Source organism: Alligator mississippiensis, chromosome 6 (assembly GCF_030867095.1).
Source record: "Alligator mississippiensis isolate rAllMis1 chromosome 6, rAllMis1, whole genome shotgun sequence".
Taxonomy (NCBI): Eukaryota; Metazoa; Chordata; order Crocodylia; family Alligatoridae; genus Alligator; species Alligator mississippiensis.
Genome location: NC_081829.1, coordinates 95,129,170 through 95,153,634, shown reverse-complemented (window position 1 = coordinate 95,153,634; position 24,465 = coordinate 95,129,170). Strand labels below are relative to the sequence as shown.

General features: G+C 48.7%; 1 protein-coding gene across 3 annotated transcripts in view; it reads left to right on the top strand.

Moving 5' to 3' along the window:
- Window positions 1–23,396, top strand: part of MXI1 (MAX interactor 1, dimerization protein) — a 75,863-nt gene extending 52,467 nt beyond the window's left edge. For all 3 annotated transcript variants that reach the window (XM_059730184.1, XM_006263286.4, XM_014594681.3), the window contains 3 exons: window positions 10,535–10,649; window positions 11,746–11,917; window positions 13,522–23,396. In XM_059730184.1, the coding sequence (XP_059586167.1) occupies window positions 10,535–10,649; window positions 11,746–11,917; window positions 13,522–13,685 (451 nt within the window). In that variant the 3' untranslated portion in view covers window positions 13,686–23,396. The remainder of the gene's footprint in view (window positions 1–10,534; window positions 10,650–11,745; window positions 11,918–13,521) is intronic.
- Window positions 23,397–24,465: the final 1,069 nt, after the last annotated feature.

Here is a 24,465-nt window from a genome sequence, read left to right as displayed (position 1 = left end):
CATCTTAATACTGTCACCGGTGACCTAATTCAAGCCACAAAGCCAAGTACCCCTAGGTGACTGGCACATGTGCTCCCACGCACACCTTGGGCTAGCTGAGATCATCCCTGGCAGGCTTGCAACGTGTCCCGTGGATGGTCTGCGGGGTCTAGTGGTGCCACGGAGGCAAATTCCTGCAGCGGGCGAGAGTTCACCCCGTTTTGCAGCAAACGCCGCACCGTGCATCCAGGAGTGTGAGTATAATGGGATTAGCAAGAGTGAGGGCACAAGCTGCAGTCACAGCTATTTAAAGAGCAGGTCTCTATTTTTAACTTAAAGGCAGAATTTTGTTAAGCTAATCTGGTTTTTATAATGAACATGGCTAGGCTCCATGTTGTGGGGTTTTTTAAGGCTGGTATTTGCCACATGGGTTTGGTTTTTAAGGATAAAGACCTCTCTACTGTGTTCCCAGTCAAGCAACTAAAGACATGACTGGGTCTGCATCATGGCCCAAGCCCTCCAGCTATTGGAAGAGTACATTTCATTGTAGTGCTAAAGTATCATGTGCGGGTGCTACTGAGAGGTAACCCCACCAGCAAGGAGCAGGCCTTGTTTCCAAGTCAGAACGAGAAAGTCATTTTGAGCATTCAGTCTCTGGTCAAGGTCTGATTTCTGCCTCCTGCAACAAGCAGCTGAACCTACAAGGAGTTTTGCTTCTAAAACCATGTATTGCTCTCCAGTAGGTTAAAGTGCAGTTCATATAAAATTCATCACTAATTAAAATCCATTGTGGCCAAGATAAGTAGTAATGGTCCCCGTTCCCCGTATGACTTTGGGGGACAAGAATAAGTTTGAACGACTCATGGGCTCTGCTTTGGTGCATCCACCGAAACGTGCTGTCTCTTGCCTGCCGCTCAAATCCCATCGTTTGCAAAGAGAGGAGGAAAATTTATCCCTGTTTTGGAGCGAATTAATAAACCAGCACTGAGGATTTGGTACAAGAACCGGATGTAAACACAAATGGGTTTAAAAACGTCACGGGCTTGGTTATTCTGAGCCCCAGGCGCCCACGGGCACTGAGCATGTCACCGACTCTTTGCTAGGCCCCTTTTCATTAGGATTTTTTAACAGCTGAGCCAAAGTTCAGCATTGTGCTTTGCTTCTCACCTGGGAAGAGAAGCCCAGCCGGTGAGAAAAGACTCAATTACCATGTTACGTCTTTCAACATGACATGGGACCTGGGACTTGGTAACACTCCTTGCATCACATTGCTGGTGTGCCTTCTTATATTCATATTATTTTATTATGAGCACCATGATTTTTTTTTCCGTGCGTCACTAAACCCTTGCTGTCAGTATCATAAGGTCACAATCTCTGTTTTTATTTTAAAATACAAAATGAGTTTTCCTCTTGACTAGAAAAAAAGCCTGAAAATAGGAATCGCATATGATCTAAAAGCTCAGAATTCAAAGGGCAAATTGAAACCATCCCAACTGGGTTATTTTGGGACAGTCTCATGACTTTTAAGCCAGTCATGATATTTTTAGCTTACTGTTGAATTTTTTGAAAGCTTGAGGTTGACCATACGGTGGAGTTATAATAGAAGCTGGGTGGCTCTACGAAGCCCCCGCAGGGAAGAGACAGACCCTCCCTCGAAGTGGTTTCTGTCTAAGAGACAGAACAGGTGCGGGGTGGAAGGAAACGTGCAGGGAGGCAAGGTGACTGGCTCAAGGTTACCCGGCAGGTCAGTGGCAGAGCTGCGAATACAGACTGGTTCTCCTGCACGCTGGACAGCTATGGTCCATCTGACCACAGCAGCTTTGTCCTAGGCAGAAGTGTGGTTGGAAATGAAGAGCATTGGCCGGACCATGCTTTAGGAAGGTGGCCCATGTCCACTAACCCAGCCTGTGTGGTGGTTGGCCATGAACCCTGCCACCGGAGCGGGGCATCCGTCTGTGTAAATAACTGGTGTATTTGATTTTGGTTTGTCTTCAATTAACAGAATCCGTAGCGGTCTGTTATTCTTGACTTCTGTGACCTGCAGATCGTGCCAGGCTTGAGGCAGCCTTGGACATCCAGCCCAGACGAGGACAGAGCGTGTCCCCGAGCCCTATGTCATGACCCCCAACGCAACCCCAACACCTGTTAACAAACTTAGGCGCATTGGTACAAAACCCAAGTGCTTGGAGAAGCTGCTCCATTTGACATGCTCTCATCAGCTAATCCAGCGCTGACCCTGCCTGGCGGCTGTTGGATCTGTGGGCGCCTTGGGTACGCTCCTGCAGCTGAATCGGCCCCCCAGGCTTGAGTCTCTTCTTCTGGGGTGAGGGGTTGCGCTGGGTGCTGTGCTCTCTCTCCTGTGCCTGAATGGACTTTCCTTTTTCCTGGGGGAAACCAGTTTTTGTTTTGTTTTGTTTTTTTAATTATTTATAGCTTTTCTCTGCATTGGGCAGTTTTCAAATTGTCTCAGCTGTTCTGTTAAGGAAACGAAACAACCGTCAGGCTGGCCCATTGTATTGGTAGCTTTTATTGTGCAGGTGGCAGTGGTCTGTAGAATAGTCCTTTATAAGGTTTACAATAGGTAGCCTGGGCGTTGTTTCCAAAATGCATTGTTGTCACTGCTTGTGTTTCAGTACCACCTTCGGCGCCATATTGTGCTGGGCGGTACAGGCCCAGATCTCTGTTTTGTGGTTCATGTTGCAGGGAAGGCTGTGTTGATTTGCATAACTTCAGCGAGTTGCAAGGTCTGATGGGTTTTGTTTTTTCCCCCTTCAGTCACGGCCCTCTTCTTTAGCACTTAGCTTTTCACCTGTCCCTGATCTGCAGGAGCTTTCGTCATAGACGGCCAGCTCTGTTCCTGTGCGCGTGCAAACGGGTTTAGTTAAAACCAGGCTGAATATTTCAGCTCGTTTTGACTGTAAGGAGAAATTTCCTCCGTTTCATAGGCAATGAGGATTGGGAGGGACCTCAGGAGGTCGCATCTAGTCCAACCCCCTGCTCAGAGCAGGACCAGCCCCGACTACATCATCTGTTTAAGCTCAGACTTAAGGGTTTGTTGCTGTTTTTAGAAAAGTAATGTGGTTTGAGGAAACTTTTAGATCAAAAGATTTCCCCCTTCCCCCCGCCCCTGTGTGACTCAAGCATCCAGACCAAACTGACTGGAAACAAAAGTGAAGTAGAGGAAGCCGGTCGGTCTTCAGTGTAAAACGCCCTAAACAGCCAGAGGGACCGATGAAAACAAAATCCATCTTAATTATTCTTTCCTTTTGGTTGTAACGACCTAGAAGTGTACGACAGAGATGCTCTTGTTGTTAGATGTGCTTTTGCCCTGGTATGTCCCTGTTGAAAGCCCAGATCAGCTTGGGGGGGGGAATGCCGCCTGCTGTTGTGTGCAATTGTGTGTGTGAGGAGTTATTGAAAGCTGGCCGCGTGCCACGGCATCTTTTCCGGGCCGCGGCTCAAGGGCTCGGAGCGATTACATAATGCTCTGCAGCAAAGAAAATCCAGACTCTGTCCCCAGCACTTCCCCGGCTTTTGGTTCCTGATTTAGCTCCTTGGCAAAATCTTGGATTTCTTCCTTCCTCCGCCAAAGGGCGAAGCATCCAATGGAGAGGAGTGCCGACGCAGCACCGGCCAATGCAGGGCGGGCTACTTGGGAGGGAGGCGAGCGTAGAGCCGAGAGCAGAGAAAAACATCAAGTCATATGACGGCTGTAAAAGAGAAGCGAGCCGCCGACCTGTGAATTGTTTGGAGAAGGAAGCCCTGCTTTTCCCCCCTCTTCCCCCACAGCTTATGCATATGCTTCTCGTTACTTAGCCCCAAAATCCTTCTCTCGCCATGAATTATTGATGCAGGGTCACTAGCATTTCTCCAGGAATTGTTTTCTTTTAACAATGATCCCTCCTGAGTTTTTTAAGCCAGCTATTAACTCGGAAATCCAAACAAAGTTGCCGATTTCTGATTTCAGGGTTTGGTTTGTTCTGACCCCTGGGGAAGGGGAGGACATGGGCTGTGGCGAGCGGCGGCATTTTTAAGGATCCAGCCCCTGACTTGGTGGCTGCGCGTTGCTGAGTTGGGGCAGGGGTAGGACGGGAATATTGGGGGACTGACACCCTTGTTTCTGATTCTTCGGAGAAACGTCAGCCCAGCAGTTCAGAGGTGAAGCCCTTGCTCCCGTCGCACCTCGGCTGAAGGAAACCCGGGAATCCCTGGGGTTTCATCTGTGCCTCGTTCCCTCGGCTCCTTCTCGGTGCTCGGCACGTGTGGGGCTGGGCTCCAGCGAGACAGCGGACAGCTAAGCATGGGGTCGAGCACTCTGCGTAGCGAGATTGGTTCCTCTTGTCCCTGTTCATAGTGGACCTTGAACCATTCGTGCATTTGGAGATGCTGCAAGGGCCCAAGGGGGCATCTCTAATAAGGGTCCGGTCCAGTTCTAGGCGAGAGTCCTTCCATTGACTTGAGCCGGCTCCACGAGCCCACCGCGCAGCGGCACCCGCCTGTGCCAGCCCCCTCTGCACCAGCACGGCAAGCCTGGGAGGAGCAGCCAGGTGCAGAAGTGCGTCCTGGGATTTCTGAAGCACCTGCTTCCACAGGCTGCCACAGCCTCTGGGGTGATTTCCAGATGGCTGGCTAGGAGGTTGGGGACGTGTGGCTGTCCTGGTCTCCTTAGCACTTTCAGTGTCCAGGCCGTAGGAGGGGGAAGTGCTAGGGCTGAGCTGATGACCTTGTCCCAAGCAGCACAACCAGTGTCTGCCCCCTTGGGACCTGCCTTAGCGTGGGGCTATCTGGTCCATGCGAGGTGGATCCTGCTAACGAAGGACGCCTCCTTCTCGCTGTCACCAGCTGTCCCTTCGAAGGCAGGGTGGTGGTCTCCATAGACCTGGAGCCCATCATGTGGGGAAGAGCTGGGGCTGGGGCAGAGCGGTCTGACTCGGGGAGGCCAGGGACGGCTCTCAGAGCGCTGCCTGCGTGTCTCGGATATGCCCAGACTCCTTGATTTGTTTTTTTGGTCTTTCCCCTGTGCTGCAGCTTGGGAGGGGGGAGCAAGCAGACACCAGCTGTCTGTTTCCCGGGCAGCACTTGCCTGCGTACGGTGCAGCATGGCACCGAGCTCTGCAGCAAGCACACACGAATAGAGGATCCTCCTGAAGCCTTATGTAACCGGAGGCAGTGATGTCATCGGGAGAGCACTCGGTGAGACGACAGCGCGAGGCATGGCAGGCGACCGTCCCCCTCCCTGCAATCATTACTCCTGCTGTCACTTTTGCAGAGGCTCGGGATGCTGCCTTTGCTGCCTTGCCCCACTTCACCTGCCCCACACCCAGAAGCATCTCCACCCTGGTGAGCTCGGGGACACCGTGGATTCCTCATCACTGTGCGCAGCATCACAGAAGTGGAAGGTCCCTGGCCTGGATCCCGATACTCACGGGCCCCCCTGTCCCTAGGTCAGCTGCCATCAGGAGGAGCAGTCGCTTGCCGAAGGAGTGCAGCAGGCAGGGCCCAGCAGAGGCATGTTTGAAGGCAAGGGCACAAGAGTACTGTGATCCCTGGGCTCAGGACAGTGGGGCCCTCTTGTGCCAAGGCTAATTTTTGCCCAACATTTTGAAAAAAAAACAAGACCAAGCTCCCCGTGCTGGGGGAGGTAGTTAGTCTTGTTAGTTTTTGCAGGTGGCCACGGTTAGCCCAGACCAGGGGCTCCAGCCTGCCAAAGAAGTGGGAGTGCACCCCAGCTCTTTGCGGACTGAACAAAAGAGCATGTGGGACCTGGGGTACGTCTCCTTTCGATCCTTCAAGCACGTGGCCCCTTTTCCCTAGAGATCTGGGCAGGGTTGTCACAAAGCAGATGGATCCAGACCACCGTCTGGTCATGCCTGTGTTGCACAAGCACCTGAACCTCATCCTGTTTCCGGGAGTAGATGGAAAGAAGTGGGAGAAGGCTGGCTGCGGGAGGAGCAGCAGAGAAATCCCTGCCTCTGCTACTCTGAGCATCCATGCCCACGCACAGTCAAAGCCTCGATGGGCCTGTTACCAGGGGAAGGAGGGGGCTGAGCCCGCCTGCCTCCTGGAAGCCGTCTTCGTCAGGGAAGAGAGCGTCAAGGAAGATCCCCACTGCCCCGTGTCTACCTGACCCACAGTGAATAACACAGGCTCAGCCCACATCCAGCACTGGGATCCTCCAGAGTCTGATTCTCCTCCTTCCCTAGGGTTCAACGCAAGGAGGAAAGGCAACCCTTTGGTCTTGATCTCAGTTGATTCTCCACTTGCTAAACTGTCTGCTTGGAGCTGGGTCTCCAGATGCGAAGTGAGCTCAGTGACATGCATGCAAACCCAGCTGGCTCCTGTTTGCTGCCTGGCCAGGGCTGGGACGTTTCTTGAGTGTAAGAGTTGTCACCTTGCCGTGAAGCACTGAGTAAAAGGACCTGCAGTGATAGGGATGCATCATCGGTGACCCTGCAACCTCCCTTTGACCAGGTATTTGAGCTTTGCTGACCTGCTCCTGCAGCACTGTGCATTGATAACCATGGCTTTGAGTGATAGTCATCTGTCACCGTTTCGGAGCCCCATTGACATTCTTTGGCTTAATAAGTGTTAATGAACAGCTCAGCTACGCCCCGCAGAAACGAACGGTTACAACAGCTTTCGGGAGCTAAAAGCAGGAGTGGGGTTGGGAAAGAAGGAGAAATGGATACCTCTCAGACACCACTGGAGGGGAAGGATGGGCTGGTGAGGATTTGGCCTCACCTATGCACAAAAGTGTTGCTGCTCTTCTGTTACTAGTCTAGGCAAAGAGGTACAACCCCCACGGTGGGGACACGGCTATGTTGGGGAGGAGGGTTGGCTGAACGGGTGTGCCTGTGGGGCAGGGATTAAACCATGCTGGCACAGTCGCCAATATATGTGCATCTATGCTGGGAGCTGCACTGGGATGACTGTTGCAGTTGAAACCAGGCAGGGTGGGTTATGCTGGTTCAAAACCTGTCTGCCAGTGAGGCCAGAGATCATCCCATCCAAAAGTGTGTGGCTACTCCTGTGTCAGTGATAAGGTGTAGGCAAGTGGACAAGCTCCTGCAAGGTGGAGGAGAGCGGGGCTTTGCTGCATCCTGGGAACTGCTGTGGCCGTGCTTCCACCCAGCAGTCAGTGAAAGCCAGCCCGGGGGAGCTGAGCCCTCGACAAGGGAGAGGCTCCTTGCCGTTAAGTCCGTTCCAGTGGAGCAGAGCTACCCCCAAACCAGCCCCTCTTCCCGTGTCCCAGGAGAGCCCTGCACCCATTCAGCCACGTCCCTGGCAATACCAGTGCTGTGTTCTCGGATGGACGAGGCCTCAAGCGGCTGCAGCCTGTGTAGGGCCCTCGGCGGGATCTCCGTGCAGCAGCTCCAGTCACCGGTGTCCCATAAGCTGAGGCTGGCATTGCAGTGGCTGTGGCTTTGTTACGCTGCTCAGCATCGTGACCTGGCTCTTTCCCTCTGACGGCCCTGGGTGATCTTTTGGCTGCTTCGCTGCAGAGAATGCGGATCTACAACGGCCGTTGAAGAGGCAGATCAAAACACGGTCTTTCCAAATTTGGGAGGGCAGGGGTCTCTGACACTGGTCATTACCTGGCTCATGCTGGGAGAGGCTGTCTACACTTCTTCCTGACCTCGCCAAAACCCTAGCTCGTATTCATAGCGTCTTCCCATGGCTGTGCTAGCAGTAACAGTGTGGTCTTCCCCAAGCATAGATAGTAAAGGAGGATGCTTAGGGCAGGGTTTGGACTATACTGGAGACAGGCTTCACCTCCATGACTTGTCCAGAGCCACCCTCTGCTGTGAGTCTTAAGGGATAGCCTCTGCTTTCTCTTGCAAATGGGCCTGGAAAGTCGCTGTCATTTGTTGGTGTTGCATTGTGTATGGTAATATGTCCTAAAGCCCCCAAGCTGAGATGGGGCTGCATTGCACTAGGGGCCGTATGTACAAATAGACCCGGCCTCAGAGCTTAGAGCCAGATCCTGTTAGGCACCCAAGTGTGATCCTGTTCTGCTCTGCTCCTCCTTGCTGTGTGGGGTGACTTGGTCTTAAGGCTGGGAAACTAGCACGCTATGCAAGTAGGTGTGTTTCGCGGTTCTTCAGGCACCTGAGCAGAGCGGGATAGGATTGCTTTTAGGCACTTATTAGGTGAAGCCGGACCTGGTCCTTATATAACAGGCAGGAAATGTCGCTGTCCCAGTGGGACAGGCCTTGAGATTGCGAGCTTGTCTTTGCTGCTGGCAGTCTAATTCTAGCACGGCCCGTGCCAGAAGTCCTCAGGCCTGGGAGAGCGGGGAGCGAATGTCAAGCTGGCCCAGCGTGGGGCAGGGGCTGATGCTCGAGTGGGCGCTCCAGTGACGACACTACTGTGCCGTGCTGCAAATGCTGCCACTGCTGGCTTGCAGTGTTCAAGCAAAGCCTGCATGAGCTGATGCTGTGGTGAGGACAAACCTCCAGGACCTGCCCCAGCCCACACTGGACATCTGTGGCAGGGCAGAGGATTGACTTTTGGTCTCTTCAGAGTCCCTAGCCAGAGCGCTGACCAGGAAACCTTCCTGGGGACACGGCGACAACCCTCTGCTCTGGGCTGGCCTGGCTGCAAGGGGCAGCAGAAATGCTGGGAAGCTCCCAAGGAGCTGGGCTTTCCCAGTGCTCAGAGCCCAGTCCTGCAGCCCTCCTCCCAAGTGACCAGCTTGCAGGTCACTGCCCAGACTCCTGAGCAATGAATCAAACCACAACCCAGCTCCCAACTGGGGCAGGCTCCTCCAAGCTTGGTCTGGGCATCCCCACAAGGTACTGGTCCAGTGCCCGTTGTTGGGCAGGCCTGGGGAGCTGTTGATCTGCATGAAACTGGCCCACGCAGCTCGTTTGCAAAGGAGCAAAAGCCCCTTGTCAACAGCGTGGATTAAATGTCAGCGGATCTCAGCCTGGGAAACAGCTGAGGGGGTGAAACGTGTGCGCGCTCATCAGTTGAGATGTTTTTTACTTTTTTCAAAATGCCGTTTCTGAACGTTTGCCGAAACGCGCGGGTCCCCCCCGCAGCAGCCCTGCTTGCCAAGGCTTAGCCCGAGGCAGTGCGCGCCGCTGAGTGATGGACCTTTTGTAAGAGGCTTCATAATGGAGACCCTGCCGAACCCATTGCTGTAGCACTGCTGGTGGGTGCCGCTCCTCCCCTGACAGTTCATCAGCAGAACCCCTGACCCTTCCCCCCCTTAATCATCCTTGCCTGTCACCGACATAATTGCGTGATTACCAGTCCCTCTCCCCCACCCCTTTCAGCCCCCGCACAATAGTGAATCTCGGCTACAAAATGGAAATGAACCATCCAACTAATTTCCGCCCCCCTCCCCTCCTTGCATTCAGCCGGATTGACCATAGCCAGTCTCTTTGTGCATGTGAACGGGGCTGGGGAGGGCTTTCAAGGCTGGAATACCTTGAGTGTGAGCGGATCGGCTGATGTCATTGTGTTATTGATTCGGGATTGCAAGTTCAGCCATAAATCATTAATGGAGGGGCTGGAAAAAAACACTTTATTGTTTTCCATAAATCTGCTAACTCTCAAATGCAGGCTACAAAGGTTGGGGGTGGGAGGGTGCAGGGTGGTTTCCCTGCGTTGTTGGGGAGGGTGGATGCTTGGGGGTCTCTGTCTGGATCGTTTGCTTTGTTTTGGACGAAAGCGAGCAGCGCAGTGGTGTTATGCAGTGATAGTCTGGAGTGCAGTGGACCCAGCGCTGCTGGATCGCCAGGGAGCTCATTGGGAGGGTGTGTTGTGAAGGTAGGAACAGATGGGCAGAGGGCCCGGGGCTCTGTTGTTCCTACCTAGAAAACTTGCACTAACAGGCAGATCTCAAGTGCAGGGATAAGAAAACACAGTCCTGCCTTTATTGGGCACTTGGAGATCTTGAGTGGCGTGGGCACAGCCCCATTAGTGGGACTGACGTCTGACGCCCACATTGGGCTGACGGTCTTGCTGCTGTCCATTAGGCTCTCTGATCCGGGTAGAAAAAACGAGAGATGGGGCGCCAATGTGCTATAGCGATCCACATGTATTATAACACTGGCTTTTCCCTACCTGCTAATGTGCCAAAGGGAGAGAGAGCACAGACCAACCGCAGCCTGACAAAGGGTGTTTGTACCCAAATGCTTGCAAAGAAGAATTTTTCCAACTATTTGAGTTGGTCTAATAAAAGATACTGGATTTACCCAAAGATCCTTGCTGCCTTGGCATTGGACACTTGCAGGCACTTTGATCTGGGGCTCTGCCCACTTGAGAGGTGAACTGAGGGGGTTGCTCAGAGCACTGCCCCTTCCTAGAGCGCATCCAGCTGAGAGAGATTATCAGAGCAGAGGGCAAGAAATAACTGGTGCTTGCTGCCGAGCAGCTGGTGTTTGCAGTATAAATGTTTCAGTGACTCAGTGCAAGGCTGTTTCAGGATCCCGCTGGAAACGGGGATGCATGTAGAAGGAAGCGTCTGGGGAAGCTGGAGGGAAGAGGGGTGAGTCTGTGTCCCTGTGTAGCCATGCCGCGCTAACCCCTGTCTCTCCCCTCGCAGGCGAGCTCACCTCCGCCTGTGTTTAGAGCGCTTAAAAGTTCTGATACCACTAGGACCAGACTGCACCCGGCACACGACGCTTGGGCTGCTGAACAAAGCCAAAGCACATATCAAGGTAAGCCTCGCCTGCTCCAGATCGTCCCTCAATTGCTCCCCGCCCAGAGGTAAATCCAAGCCCACGGAGACAAACGTCTCCCAAATGCGTCGCTCCCTCAGCTAATCATCCATCATTATTACCATGCCGATTGCTGGGAGAGTCTATAATGAACTGTTCTACGGCAGTGATTGATTGCGAGAGCAGGGGTCTCGTCCTGTGTTGTGATCAGCGGCAGGTCTTTAAGGGGAAACCTGTCTGGTGTGATGGAGTGTGTGCTGTTTGATGGGGAAATGTCACTTTTTCTGGTACCGGGATGGTTCCCGCTGCTGGGAAGTTAACGTAAAGCCCTAGACTAGCACAGGGTTGGCAGTTTGGGCATCTGGTTTTCAGTCCCTTTGGACTTTGCACGGTTTCCTCTGAGGTCACTTCTGGCAAAAAGCGGGGGGGGAAATGTCTGGTTTGCGCAGATCAGGGTTGTGCCCAGGTCTTCGTTACAGCTCAGGATGGCTGAAGAAGGGAGCCCTGCTTCAGGGGTGGCTTAAGCCTGAAATGACTCCCTTCTTAAGCAATGTGCTGGCCACAAAGACCGCTGCCCTGGTTGAGTTCCCAGCTGGGATCGAAGGAGTCTGCAGTAGGTTATGTAAATCAGTAATTGTATGGAAAATGCTTCTTAGCGTTGCCTATCATGCCAAGCAAGCAACGTGGACAACTCCCTGGGTAAATGTGTTTGTGGTCTGGGCTCGTTACCAGTGCTGAATCTGTCTGATTAAGGGACTCGAGGCCCCCCTGGCGGACAGACTCAGTGGTGCACGTGGTGTATGCATTGTATAGTCATAAAACGCTCAAGTGAAAAATGTTCTGTTCTGTAGATAGCCGTGCATGCACCCCATCACACCCAGAGCTCCCCTTTCTACAAATCCGCAGGCCTTGGCAGGATTATAAATTGATAAAGATGAGAAGAGTCATGGTTATTAGTAGCGAAAGCAAAGCAGTCTGGTCTGGTGTGGTCTGAGAGCATAAATCCTTTCAGAACAAGGTCCAGAGCAGGGTGCACGGCTGTGCTTTGGAGGGAGGAATTCCAGCAGTAATCCCGTTTTGCATTTTATCACGTCAGAAACTTGAAGAGGCCGAAAGGAGAAGCCAACACCAGCTCGAGAACCTGGAACGAGAACAAAGATTCCTGAAGAGACGACTGGAGCAGCTACAAGGGTCTCCGGAGACAGAGCGAATACGAATGGACAGCGTCGGCTCAACCATTTCCTCAGATCGCTCGGATTCGGAGCGAGGTGCGTACTTACCTGGGGGGACGGCTGGGGACGAGGACAGGAGGCTCTGGGGACGTGGAGAGAAGGGCGCTGGAGCTCTCGGTCACGCTCCACTCTCCCCACCACTGCTGCTTTGTTTCTGCCCTCTGAACGTACCCCAACTAGCAGCCATCTCACAAAGGATGCACCTCGTTTGCCAGTCTTGCTTAAGAGGGAAGTGCCATGATGGCAGCCACGGGACGTTCTGTGTTGCTGCAACTCCCCTGCACGCAGCCGAGCTGTTGAGGCAGAATGCAAGAGCGCTGGTAACGGTCTGAGATCCCAAGCTGGATCACGCACGCGCTGGCTAGACAGTGAAAACAGGAGTGTGCACTCTGGCCTCTTGGCAGTGTCGGGGTGGAGGGGGAAAAAAGGACAAGGGATATTTTCTGAAACTTGGGGCAGATCTTGGGCTGCTTTCTCTTGATTCGACAGTATGCTCTTACCCTCCCAGTCCATTCAGCTGCGTGACTCCTGTAGAGGACTTGAGGATGAGCTCTCCCTTTCAGGGGTGAAAGATGTTCAATCTTCTGCCATGATTTTTCCTCCTTTTGGCTGAGAGTTGAGGGCTGGGATTAGGTAGGTTGCAATAGAACCAAACGGAGCCACTTCCTTGGTGTCCCGTGTTAAAATCCTGTTGGTTCTCTAGCTGTCCATTAAGTCCTGCTCGCAGGGAAAAAAGAGGTAGAGAAGACTTGTGTGTGGTTGTTCAAATCAAGGAGAATTCCCTTGCAATCCCTCTGCCCCTGTCCATATATCACAAAGAAACAACCAAACGCACTCAAGCTGCTCAAATATTTATCGGCACTCTGGGAGCCAAAGCATTTTACAAGGTTTTTGTTTTAAGGTGAGTGGATAAAATGTATTCAAAGCACACAAATGGCTGGGCAGCCCAGCCCTGAGGAGGCCCAGTCATTTTGAAAATAGGACTAAGACTTGAAAGTCACTCACATGCCTTTGAAAGCGTTAGCTTATCTCCCCATGGAAATGCTTTTTGCCATGCTGGGTAGGGACCTGTCTAACCTCTTTACTTGCATATCCCAACAAGGCATTGTCCTGTTTGTGCTGTAGGGTACCCAAAGGTCCTGTGTCATGTCCTGTTGTACAGCCACCTGGACACAGGCAGCTCTGCTCTGCAAGAGGCTGATGCCAGGCTGCCGCGCTGGCGATAAATTTAATGCAAGCTGTGGCAGCTTGTCCAGACCTGCAGAACCAGTGTGGCTGCTCCATGCCGTGTGATGGAGGCAGGATAAGTCAAGCCCACACCAGCAGTAGTTGGCACAGGCTTCCTATGCATGCCCAAGGAGCAGGGCCCCTAAGCAACTAGTAGACACTAATCCTATCTCCAGCAAGGTCTTTGGCCTGGGAGTGCCAGGTCAGCTACCCCCGGGAGGGTTGAAGAGTCCCTTTGAGCACCATGAGGCAGTAACTTCTCTGCTGCCCCATCTCCAGGAGATGGTTACTGCATGGCCCTTACCATATACACAGGAAACATGTCCCCTGAGTCCTGGCCAATGTAGATTTGAAGGAACAGTTGCCTGCACCAGTGTGCTAACCTGCGTGCGTGTCTGTTGTTTTCCTTGCAGAAGAGATTGAAGTGGACGTCGAAAGCACAGAGTTCTCCCATGGAGAAGTGGACAATATCAGCACAACCAGCATCAGTGACATTGATGATCACAGCAGCTTGCAGAGCATGGGCAGTGACGAGGGTTACTCCAGCTCCAGTGTCAAACTGTCGTTCACTTCCTAAAACGAAAACAGGACTCCAGTCTAGTGCAGATCACTTCCCTGGGGCAATCTGAATTCTGACTGGGTCCTCCTAGCCGGCAGTATCCTCTTTCAGAAATGGCACGTCAACAGTGAGATCTGTAAACACTGTCCCTTGGGTGATGGACGCCTCCGTAGGAACCCTTCTACACTCATTTGGTTGTGTTGCAAAATCTCAATTTCCACTGGTAAGGGGTTGGGCTGAATCCTGGTCCTTCAGAAGTCGGGGACAGAATGCCCGTTCATTTCAGCAGGGCTGGGATTTGGACTTTAATGATGAGTGACCTTGCTTTGACTTTATTTATTTGAAAGAGGATACTGGCAGTTCAGCCCCTTCTCTCCCTCTCTCTCCCCTCCCCACCCTTTCCTCCCCTCCTCCCCCTCCTTTCTGTCATGAGATCTAGGAACGACCCAATTTTCCTCTGATGTATTCAGATTGAGCACCTTGGTTAAGACCCTTCTAAAACGTTTGTGGGCCCAAAAGGACGCTCTCCTTGTAGCCGATCCCAATCAAGCATTTTTAGATCGCAGCAGGAAGTCGCAGCATCTCTGCTTCTGAAGGCTGATCATGTAGCTTGTGAATAATAATGAGGAACCCAATTCATGCCCAGAGAGAGGGAGGCAGCAGTGAAGTACGTTCACAAGAGATCACCGTTCAGCCCAGCTTTTTATTGGACGCCGTTTAAAGCAAGTACCTCTACCGCATTGCTAGCACTAAGGTACTACAGCTAATCTACCAGCACACAGTGGGCTGCTTTGTGGAGTCAGGCTGTGACCCTACCAGCAGTATTCCCCTGTAGACACACGTACACACACACACACACGCACACGTACACAATCGAGGACAGAAAGATATCAGCACATAAAAGACATGATTGTGCCGGAAAGTCATGTCCAGATACTGAGCCACTATGACCTTTTTATTTAAAGATTTTTTGATAAACATTTGTAAATGTGTTGGGTGAAGAAGAAAAACACGCACCAAATGTGACATGTCTTTTTAGAGCTTGTCCATTTGAAACCTTTGGTGTCTTTCTTTTTGTAATGAATGAACACGACTGGAGAAAGTAGCTGTGTGGTGAAGCACTTGACCCCGGGAAGCCTGAAGATGCTGTTTGCCATCCATGAGACGAACCCTGTCTGTGCTAGCTGGGAAAGGTTGGGTTGGCTGGTTTGGTTTAGTTTGGATTCCTTCTTTAGAGTCATTCCCCTTTCGCAGACCCGATTCTTTACAGTAGTTCCAGTCCAGTAGTTAACATAGTCGAGCACAGCACTTCTGTTAACGTAACGTTTTACCTACACAGTCCCCTCACAAGGGCAGCCTCCATCCTAGCTGTGCAGGTGCTGTTGCTGTTAAGAGCTAATGTATTGAATCTTTTATACTTTTCTTTAAGACGAGATTTCTAACCTGCACTTTGAGGGCTTTGCTTGCTTTTTTTTTGTGTGTCTTTTTAATGGCTTCATTTTGTTTTCCAAGTTAAAAAAAAACCTTCCCCTATAGACCTCACCTCATTGTTTGAAACTTTGTATACCTTTAAGTAATTTAACTTTCCTTCATTACTAAGAAAAAAAAAAAGAAAGAAAAGAGGAAAAAAAATGCTTTATAAGATTCATAACTTATTGCTGACTTGAATGGGTTGTTAATTTCAGTCCTGTAGATTTTATTTTATTGTTTTTAGGTAGGGACGGGCAAAACAGTAAAATAAAAAAAAATAAAGACAACATTATTTAGCGGTGCAGTGGAATTGTGTTTAAATGTTAGCCTATGTCCCCCCACTAAAGTAGCACTTTAATGCCATTAAACATTTCTGTATCTGAAATGCATTGTGTTCCTCCATCTTGGTCACTTGTGTGGTTTTTAGCATACTTCCTTGTCTTTTTATCTTGTGCTTGGAAACAAAGTTTGTTGCCCTTTTTGATCTTGTGAGAAGATCCGGAATGAGTCTGATGTAGATTTTGTCCTAAGTTCTGGTGTGCTGCATGTATTTACGCCTTCCTATGTTACCGATTCCCGCCCCCTCTCCCCCAAGATGCAGTGTCATACTACGCGAGGCACAAGACCCGTCTTAATAGAGTAGCAGAATAATCTTTACCTGGCTTTGAACTATTTCTGGGTTTTTACGTCTTTTGGCTATTAAAATCTGGGTCAGACTGGTGCTCTAAAATATGCTTACACCTGTGCATGTGTAATACAGTGGCTTTAATGCATGTGAACATGTTTTCCTCTAGTGGGTGACCCAGCAGGAACAGGAAGATGCCAGTTGCTGGTATCATAGTGATTCCTTAGCTTAGCTGATAAAGATTTGGGCTTTGCACTAACCACCACTGCTAGCAATGGTAGAGCCATTAAGTAATGCGGCTGCAGTGTTTCACCCACGTTTAACCTGTACACATCTGATTTTAGTTAGACTATAAAGGTGCAAATCTACCCTGCCTTACACATGCTTGCCAGTGTAGGTCAGGAGTAAGAAAGAAGATACTGAGTAATGGTGGAAGGATCCCATACGGGCCAAGGATTGGCTTAGCCCCGGTGAGTGCCGGTTTGGCTCTGTTAGGATTGTCGACAGCAGGAATGGCTTTGACACTGTTCATCTGGGTGCTGTTTGCTGCTGCTTTGTGACCCTTTCCCACTGCAACAAGAAATCATGAGATGACTTTATCTGCCACAAGGCCTGGTTCTTCAGGCACTCACAGCTCCAGCTGAAGTCACTGGGCATGTCTACGTGTACATTTAGGCGCACCTAAATTTAATGCACATTAGCTTTAATGTGCATTAAGGGGATTTTAGGCACGCGTTAAAGCACATTGGCACTGTGTGCATGGACTGATGTGGGAGTGAAGTTAGTCCCATGTCAGTCCATACACGGCATTAATGTGCCTGAACGCATCTACACGTGTGTTAATGAGCTTTAGCTATTTGCACCTAGATCTGATACCTGCTTTACAGGTATCAAATTTGGGTGTGAATAGCCGTAAATCACCATTTTTAAGGCACATTAAAGGTGCATGTGTGTAGACGCACACCCTTAATATGTCTTAAACTGGCATGTGTAGATGCACCGACTGGGATCTCTTGGGGTTCAGCTCCCTCAAAAACCATTCCCACGGGTCACCCAAGCTAACGTGATCTGTCTGGCTCAGGCAGCCTCGTCCTCTTTGATTCCTTCTTTTTGGCTTACTTTGTGAACAGAAACATACGTGTGATGACAAAAAGTTTGCCTGGAGGGAAAAAAAAATCAATTGGGGAAAATAAAAGCTAGAGACGGGCGGGGGTGGAAATGCCAGCTCATTAAGGAAGAAAATCAGCATTTTCTCTCCTGGCTAACATGGCTACATGTCGGTGTCTTTTGAAGGGAAAATGGTTCAAGATGCCAGGACAGCAGCCCACGTTATGAGCCTTTGTGGTCAGTGTGTTGTCATTAGCTGTCACCTTTCAAACTGCAGCCAAGAGGTTTGAAACATCTGGGGATTCAAATACTCTACTATGTAAAGTTTTAAGGGAGGAAATGTTGGACCACTTCCTAGTTCCCAGCTGTCCCAGGTCTATCCCAAGGGACTCAGTCAGCAAAGCAGCAAGCATTAGCATTCAGGTAGGAATGGCCTTTAACGGCCAACAGGCTTCTCCCACAAGCCTTTGTATCAGTAGTTAAAGACCAACGGTTGGTTGCTGATTGGCGTCTGGGTCGGTACTAGGAGCTCCCTGGTTCCTCTCGCCTCTGGGCACAAGTGGAAGATTCTCTGGTGAGAGACATTCCCACACCTGAAACGAGCTGCCGGCAGGATAAGTCAAGCCCACGCTGCTGGGCTTCCTGCCGTGGCAGTGGTTGGCATTGCTATATTTACTGATATAATCACCATGTTGCTAGCCCTGGTCTGTCTAGCAAAATAACCTAGCATTTGTCTGATGACATTCATCTAGAGCTGACACCCTTGTGGCCTGGCTATTGAAACAGAGTTCAGTAAGTCAACACAAATTGGCATCAAGGCCATTTCTGGGGTGTAGGCATGTCTTGATGGTTTCCCCCCTCGCTCTCTTCCCCAGTTTCCCTTCACTTTGGGAATGAGAGCTGCAGCAGCACAGGGAGCAGGTTCCTGCTGTCCCAAAAAGAGAGAGGCCAGAGGATGTTCCAGATGGGGAGATGCAAGAACCTTGTGCTGGAGGATCTGTAGCTTTGACGTGTCTGCGAACCTAGATGAGCGGTTCCCAAACTGACAGATTGCGCACCGCCCATTTAAAATAAGTACCACCAGCAAATTTTTGTGATATAAAGTAATTATAATAAACCTGTTGACACGTACCAGACGGGTGGTCTGCATACCACTGGTGGTACCCGTACCACAGGTTGGGAACCGCTGACCTAGGTGGTTCGTTCCAGGTTGAAAACAGAAAACCCACCCTTCAGCGAAGCCCTGATAATTTTGTCTGAACTGTGAGCCTTCACCTCCAAGTACTTCCCAGGCATGGAGACTAACCCATTCACCCAGGAGTTACAGAGCTAAAATTGTGAGGAGGGCAAGCTCCGTAGTTTGGGGCTTGGGTAATTCTGGAGCGTGCTACTCTTAGAAATGGTCTGCATCAATGATGTTCACTCCACAAGTATCCAGGAGGCTCTGGCACCTTGTCAAGCATAATCTTAATTTACAGAAGGTCCTTTCCTCGCTGGAGCTTCTGCTAAGGTGACCATGGATGCATGTTGTGGTAGAGTCGGAAGGTGGTTGTAGGTGCAATGGTCCAGGGAGTGTCCAAGAGGCAAGGATTTTTTGTGATCGTCTTTTATTGGACTGTACAATCATGCTTGAAAGCTTGTCCAACAGCTCTCCCAACCAATACAGTTGGTCCAGTACAAGGTAGCACCAAAATCCTTGCCTCATTGATACAGGTTTACATCAGAGATGCAATTATAGATTAAGAAGGGCTTTGGCCAGGAAGATGCATGAAGTAATCTGGAAATTCAGGAATTTGAATTACTTCGAGACGAGCAGCAAAGCCCAATGGACTTACTAAGTTTTAGATGAACTCTCTCTACACTGAGTAGGCTGAGGCAAACAAAGCTACAGTCGCCCCTTGAAGAATGACTGACTTCAAAACCTCCTGTACTTTCCATGCACTATTAAGCTTACATCTGGATGTGGATATGTCGTTGATTCGCACGTGGCTGCACAACCGTTGCCTTGAGGAAGGTGGTGACCAGGAAGTCTTCGTGTAGATTGGGAGCTGTGCAGTTGGCTGGTTCTTGGGAAGTCAGATACAAGTTGGTAGGTCACATCCAAAGAAGTGCCCTCCTTTCTGCCCAAATGGAGCCCAGTGAAAGGGCAGCTGTGAACTGAAGACGTACCTTATCTACAGGCCTTCTGATATGATACTAATAACATAGTCCTCTGTTGACCCCGTAAAAGATTGCATGTTTCTCTCTTCTAAGGCCTCACAAATTAAGCAACTCTCATTACCTTAGGTGGAAGTGATCAATTCTTTCTTAGCCAATCTCCTTTTATTCCTAGCCCAACTAGCTGCAAGTTCAGCTTTCGGCCTACCAGCATAAGACAGACGTCTGGTCTGCATTGTATAGATGAGCTTGGCTTAACCCAGATATTCTTATCACATGGTATGCACTTTTTGGCTCTTCCAAAATGGATGAGACTTGATCTTTGTTCAAATTTGTTTCCTAAATAAGGTAATTTGGGGGTTTATTATCAAGTTTGTAGCGCCCAGCCTCCAAAGCAAGCACGAAATCCGTCCTCCGTTTACAAGAATGAGGTGGTTTTTCTTGCAAAATGCACGGTATTTCTTCTTAATCGCCCTGCCCGTGTGGTCCACACACATGTATTGCTTCCCCATAAGCTCATCGTGGCAAGCTTTTCCTCCATAAATTAGGTCTTTAATGGGTCCTTTTGCTACAGAGAAACCCATTAGAAAGACCATCCAGCGTTTTCTTGCTTTTGACATCAGTGTATTATAGCATGTCATCTTGTGTCTGCAAATGAGGTGGAGACGGCTGTCTGGCTGCGTTTGTCATGGTTATCCTTTGGCGAGCTGTCACTTGAAGGTCATTGGGAAGTCCGTTCCATTAGCGGCGTGTCACTGACAGACAATGGCCTTGAATTGTTTTTCCTTGTGGGATCCATAGGTCAGTTTAAAAAAAAGATTGGGGGAGGGTATCTATATTTTTTGTAACCAGATTTTTCATAGGCCCTCGCATGTAGAATCCAGCTCTCTTCTCCTTTGCCATGCTCTGCTTCCAAGCTCCCACTCCCTGCTGATGTCTGCTCTGTCTTTTGTCCTCAGTTGCTCTCATTGGAGGTTGAGCTGCAATTTGTTTCGCCTTGCCCCACCTGGGATGAAATCCTGGCCGCACGGAAAGCAATGGCTGAGATCAGGATCTTACCCAGGGGTTGGGATGGAAAGGTGCTCACAATGACCATAAAGATTTGCTGTAGCGCTGACCTACTCCCCTTGCCTCTTGGAAAAATAGGAAAAATGAACAAGATATTTCTGTTGATGGACTCCTGGTCTGCCCTTTTGCTGTTTCCAGTTGGGAGTTTCTGTTATTAAGTCAGTGAGGTCTTCCTTTTGCTGTCAAGTGTAGATGGTGGAGACCAGTTAAAAAGACTCCTTATTAATTTAATTGGGACCATACAATGTCAGTGGAATAGTTCATGAATTATAGTATCCTATCACATATGCAGTCTCTTGTTCCATACCATATGACCATGGTGGTTTATAACGAGATCACAGTCATGTCACTGACGCATTTGGCCTTGGTTGGATCGCTTTTGTTTCTGCTTCCTGTAAAATATAGCTAGCTCTAGTCACCGCAGCTATGTTGTGAGGACCACTTTAATGTTTCTGAAGTGCTTTGACCATATGAAACACTCCAGGAAGGCTAAATGTTGCATTAGGCTGCCCAGCTAGTCGAGGCTGTTGATTTGAGCACATTTCTAGGAACTTTAAAGTCCCTATCAAGAAATCTGGCAGATGCTATGGCTTCACAAAGTGTATTCGGATGCGTTGGGAAAGCCCAGTGGCTCCTGGTTTAAAAAAACAAAAAACCAGCATGAAACCTGAGTAATTAGAGCTGTCGAACCAGGAGTTCAAACTCTAGCTCTGATTTCTGGATGTGCTTAGGGCTTGGAGGTTTCAGCGTGGTGGTATATGGTGGAGTCTCTCATTTTCTTGACCTAAATCCTGAGTTTGAAGTACCAACATTTTTGGGGGTGGTATCTTTTATTGGACCAAATGCAAGGCTGCAAGAGGCTTAACGGATGCTTCTCAGCGCATCTGTGCTTGCAACCGAGCAAGCAAGGCCCCAGGTGTGTCTCCTGAGCAAAGTACTTGCAGAAATAAGTTAAGAGCAATCCGATTTCACATTTGCCTTTGCTCTGCATCTGATGACTCTGCTTGCCATGAAAAGAAATATTAGTGAGACCAGAACCATACTTTTATAAGCCAAGGGACCAAATTCACCCCTCTGTAACATGCTGTTGAAGTAATCGGCAACACAGCAGAGCTGAGTTAGCTGTGATCTTCTAGGGGAACAGGGGTGGACCATCCTATTAATGGAAGCAGATCATTGCAGTCATGGTTTTGGGCTCCACACAATTGCAATAGGCAATGAAGTGCTACTAGTGGTATATGCTACTGGTTTTCTAGCAAGCAACTGCTAGTCTTGCTATGGTCATTTTTAGCAACTGATTTCCGTGTGCTCCTCTTTCCAAACCACGTGTAACATTTTGAAGTTTCCTTCCTTTGCTGAACGTTTCCAGACTTGATCCCTTCCTCTAAGTGGTTCAGTGGGCAGATTTTCTTTGGGGTTTTCTTGTTTTTAATGAGAATAAGGAGGGAAACCTCCTTCTGCTCTTCTGGAGCAATGTGGGAAGCAAAAATACTACAGTAGTTGCCTTGTAAAAACAAAAATTCAAAAAGTGGCTTTTTAAACGGGCCTAAAGCAATGAGTTTGAAAATTGGCATAAACCGATTTCACTAAGGAATAGCATCACCTTTGAGTCTGGGGAAGGAGGAGAGATTTTTTAGAATAGCATCTCTGAAAAATCATTTCCTGGCATGTGCTGTCAGCATCTGTTTTATTGGAGCTTTGCATCTCCTACGATAAACTGCACATTGTCCCTGCCGGCCCTCACCAAGTGATCCCAGTAAGGCAGGTTAAATACTGGGCTTCAGCAAATAGCCTCCCCTTTTATAATGTGAAATAGTGTCAATGATACGTTCTTTGCCTATTAAGCAGCGTCTACATCTTGTCTGCAGGGGTTCTGACATTTAAGTATATTTAAGGTAAGAAACATTGCTTACTCAGATATCCTGTTTACAGCATGCTAGATATCAATGCATACAGTTTAGCATCTTGCTATGAACTGATACCAAAAACATTTAATTTGTACACTTGAGTCAAAGTAACTTTGAGAGAGCTCAAAAAAAAAAACAAACAAAAAGCAGATTGTAGCGGTATGTGAAGAGCAACACCAGCTTGAAGTACTCTCATCTTTTTAACATCACTTCTTTTCAAATAAGTCCCTATTGTCCCACATGTAGTTTGTCAGTGACCAAGATGCACGCATGTGCAAGTGAAGGGGTTAACAGTATCTTGCAAAATCAAAGTGCTTAATTGACAGGTTGAGGAATGTTAATGGGAAATGAAAATGTTTGCGCCCTTTTCCAACCATGTCTCGCAGTAGAATTTATTTGTAAATTGAACCAAGTCCTTCCTCGTCTTTACAAGCCTTTAAGATGTTGAACATCCGAACAAATGTTAAGTGAAGTGACAATCAAACTGGCATGGCTGATGGCAAAAAGGAACAGATTGCTATTAGGACCACATTTGCAATAGCCAGTAATAGGTTTCCTTCTGTCACTGATGCTCTTTGCATTTCCAGTATTTGAAGCTTGTAACAAAAATGCTAATAATCCACTGTTTTATTTTAAAAAACATACCTGATAGCAGGATCCTTCTCTATAGAATTTCAATTCGCTGTTTTTAAATTGTTCTGAATATCAGTGAAGAAGTCAGAGCGGGTGGGGAATTTTCCATTGATTTCAAGGGGAGTAGAAGTGTGGACTCTGATCATTCAGACAGCATTTTTTAACTGTGTACTGAGCGGTTTCTGATTTGCGACTCAAATTCGTACCGTTACAATCTTCCCAGTAGTTTACAACATGTGTGTGAGAACGTTTCAGACTACTAGACTATGGGTTTCCTAGAGCAATTTGCTTTGAGAGAGAGGAAACATACACTGTACTTACTATATGTGTCTGCATAGTGCTATTGTACTATTCTGGAGATGCAGTTCTGAAATTAAACAAATGTGTATCCTTTGACAGAAGAAATATTTTTCTAAGGTGTTTCTAGCTTAGTGTAAGTTTATTTTTGTGATCTTTGCTCTGTGTGTATCACTTTCTTTTCTAAGCTTTCCTGAGCATCTTTTTTTTGTGCAGTAACTCAACAGGTGCTATAGCCACTTGCTACTTTGAGAAACTGAACCAGACAATTTGACTGGTGCTCAGGCTGACGGAAGTCAGCCTTTGAAACACTCGAATGCTGACCACGCCTCTGTCTGTAACATGCGGATGGTGCTGACAAAGATGTTGCATTTTTTTCCATCATTTAAATGATTTCTTTTTGTTGTGGATATCTGTATTAACTTGTTTAAAATATACAAATAAATTTTATGAAATTTTACTTAATCAATTAGGGGTTTGTTGTTTTACTTCTCGGAACTTACCAAGCTTGTTTTAAAGACATCTGAGATTTTGAAGGCATGTCCAAATACGTTCTGTTAATCATTACTAGCACACCTACATCCTGGCCTATTGTTTATTATCATCCTCATCCATTATACAAAGCAGGAACACCCTGTATCAACATAGCATTGTTTTGGGGGTTTGTTTTAAAGTTCTCTCTTCTATCTGACAACACAACACAGCCAAGTTCATTAAGACAATCTAACCTGAAATAGCAATCACTAATTGGATATGCAAAATAAATGGTGTATTATCTAACTATAGTACAGCTAATCACATTTATAATTGTTTAACATGGCCATGTCCAGTTTTAGGTCACTGAGTTGCAAGACTGCTGATCTTTTCTAAACAAGTGTAATTCCCACGTGACAGGCTAGTTTAGTTGAAGCTGATCCATCTCTTACAGCAGTGCAAAAGTAGCCTGCCCACTTCTATTCTCAGAGCTTTTTCTGCCTGAAATTCACTTCAGGCTTGTACTCGCACGTAAAGTGTGATACAATATTCTCTGCACCAAAACATACAAAGGCAATTTTGTTTAGCTAAGGGTGGGCACCAGATCTGTAGCGTACAGTTTTAGTCCCTTCTCCAAAAGACGCTCTGTGCTTTCCAGTTCGGAGTGAAGGGCGAACTCACACAGAAGGTGCTTTCTAACTCAACTCCCGTGTTCGCTGTGGCTTGATTTTCATTTTGCGATGTCCTGCACCGACACGCCACTCCTTTTTGCCAGGAACTACCAGATCACAGGTACCTCTTTTTCCAGACACATCTGTACTCGCAGGAATGACTGCCCCCTCCAGTGACCAACCAGGGAAGAAGTAGTGAGGTCTTCTACTTTGACCTCATTACGCTTTTATTGTAGACTGGAGTCTTTTGGTGCAAACAAAAGTCCCTTCCCCGGTCCACCCAGCAGCAGAGGCCTAGGAGTTAGGATTCATTGCACGACTAAGGAGGTGTTGCCTAACGGAAGGGCAGAATTCAGGATCTCTTTTGAATCCTCAACCCTTCCTCCACG